The 563-nt window shown below is 32.7% G+C and overlaps 1 protein-coding gene across 1 annotated transcript in view; it reads right to left on the reverse strand.

Annotated features, from left to right (window-relative positions):
• Positions 1–424: 424 nt before the first annotated feature.
• Positions 425–563, reverse strand: part of LOC133203830 (uncharacterized) — an 8,534-nt gene continuing 8,395 nt past the window's right edge. Inside the window, exon 5 of the mRNA XM_061339617.1 lies at positions 425–563. This exon is cut by the window's right edge and continues 200 nt beyond it. Within this exon, the coding sequence (XP_061195601.1) occupies positions 499–563 (65 nt within the window). The 3' untranslated portion in view covers positions 425–498.

The raw sequence follows: 563 nt of genomic DNA on the forward strand, positions 1-563 counted from the left end.
CGCAAACTCTAGTCACTGCAGAACTACTCCTTTAATCCCGCTGTCTTCTCCAATATATTTTACCTGACACTACGTTTGTTTTAATATGTTTTTCTCTGATCTACATATTTCTTTGCATTATCCTGCCAACAGTTATTGGTAAATGGCATTCATAGTACAAATCCACCACTTCATCAACTTCTTCTTTATAATTAGATGGGCATATCGAAATATTAGTGCTTTTTATGACATCATATCTGTTGTCAGACCATAAAAAGAGCTGATTTTTTTTAAAGATTTAGAATTGATTCCTTTCTTCTTTAGAATACTTTTTTTAAATTATAAAAAACAAAGATTTTATAGACAGTTGTAATGGGGACAGATGTTATGAAACACGCTGTACTTTCTGTAAACCCATTCTTAAATGACAAAGGACAATATACACTTATTTTTTTCATTTTGCAATATTAATTTTTATTCCATGCTTGATTCCTTAAAAGAGAAATCAAAGAGCCAAAACTACATTCCAAGCAGAGATCGGAAGATCCGGGAAGTCTCCATGACTGAAGCTCGTCTGGTAAGGG

Source organism: Saccostrea echinata, unplaced genomic scaffold (assembly GCF_033153115.1).
Source record: "Saccostrea echinata isolate AGI-Se365-2 ecotype Australia unplaced genomic scaffold, CSIRO_AGI_Sech_v1 ptg000052l, whole genome shotgun sequence".
Classification (NCBI taxonomy): Eukaryota; Metazoa; Mollusca; class Bivalvia; order Ostreida; family Ostreidae; genus Saccostrea; species Saccostrea echinata.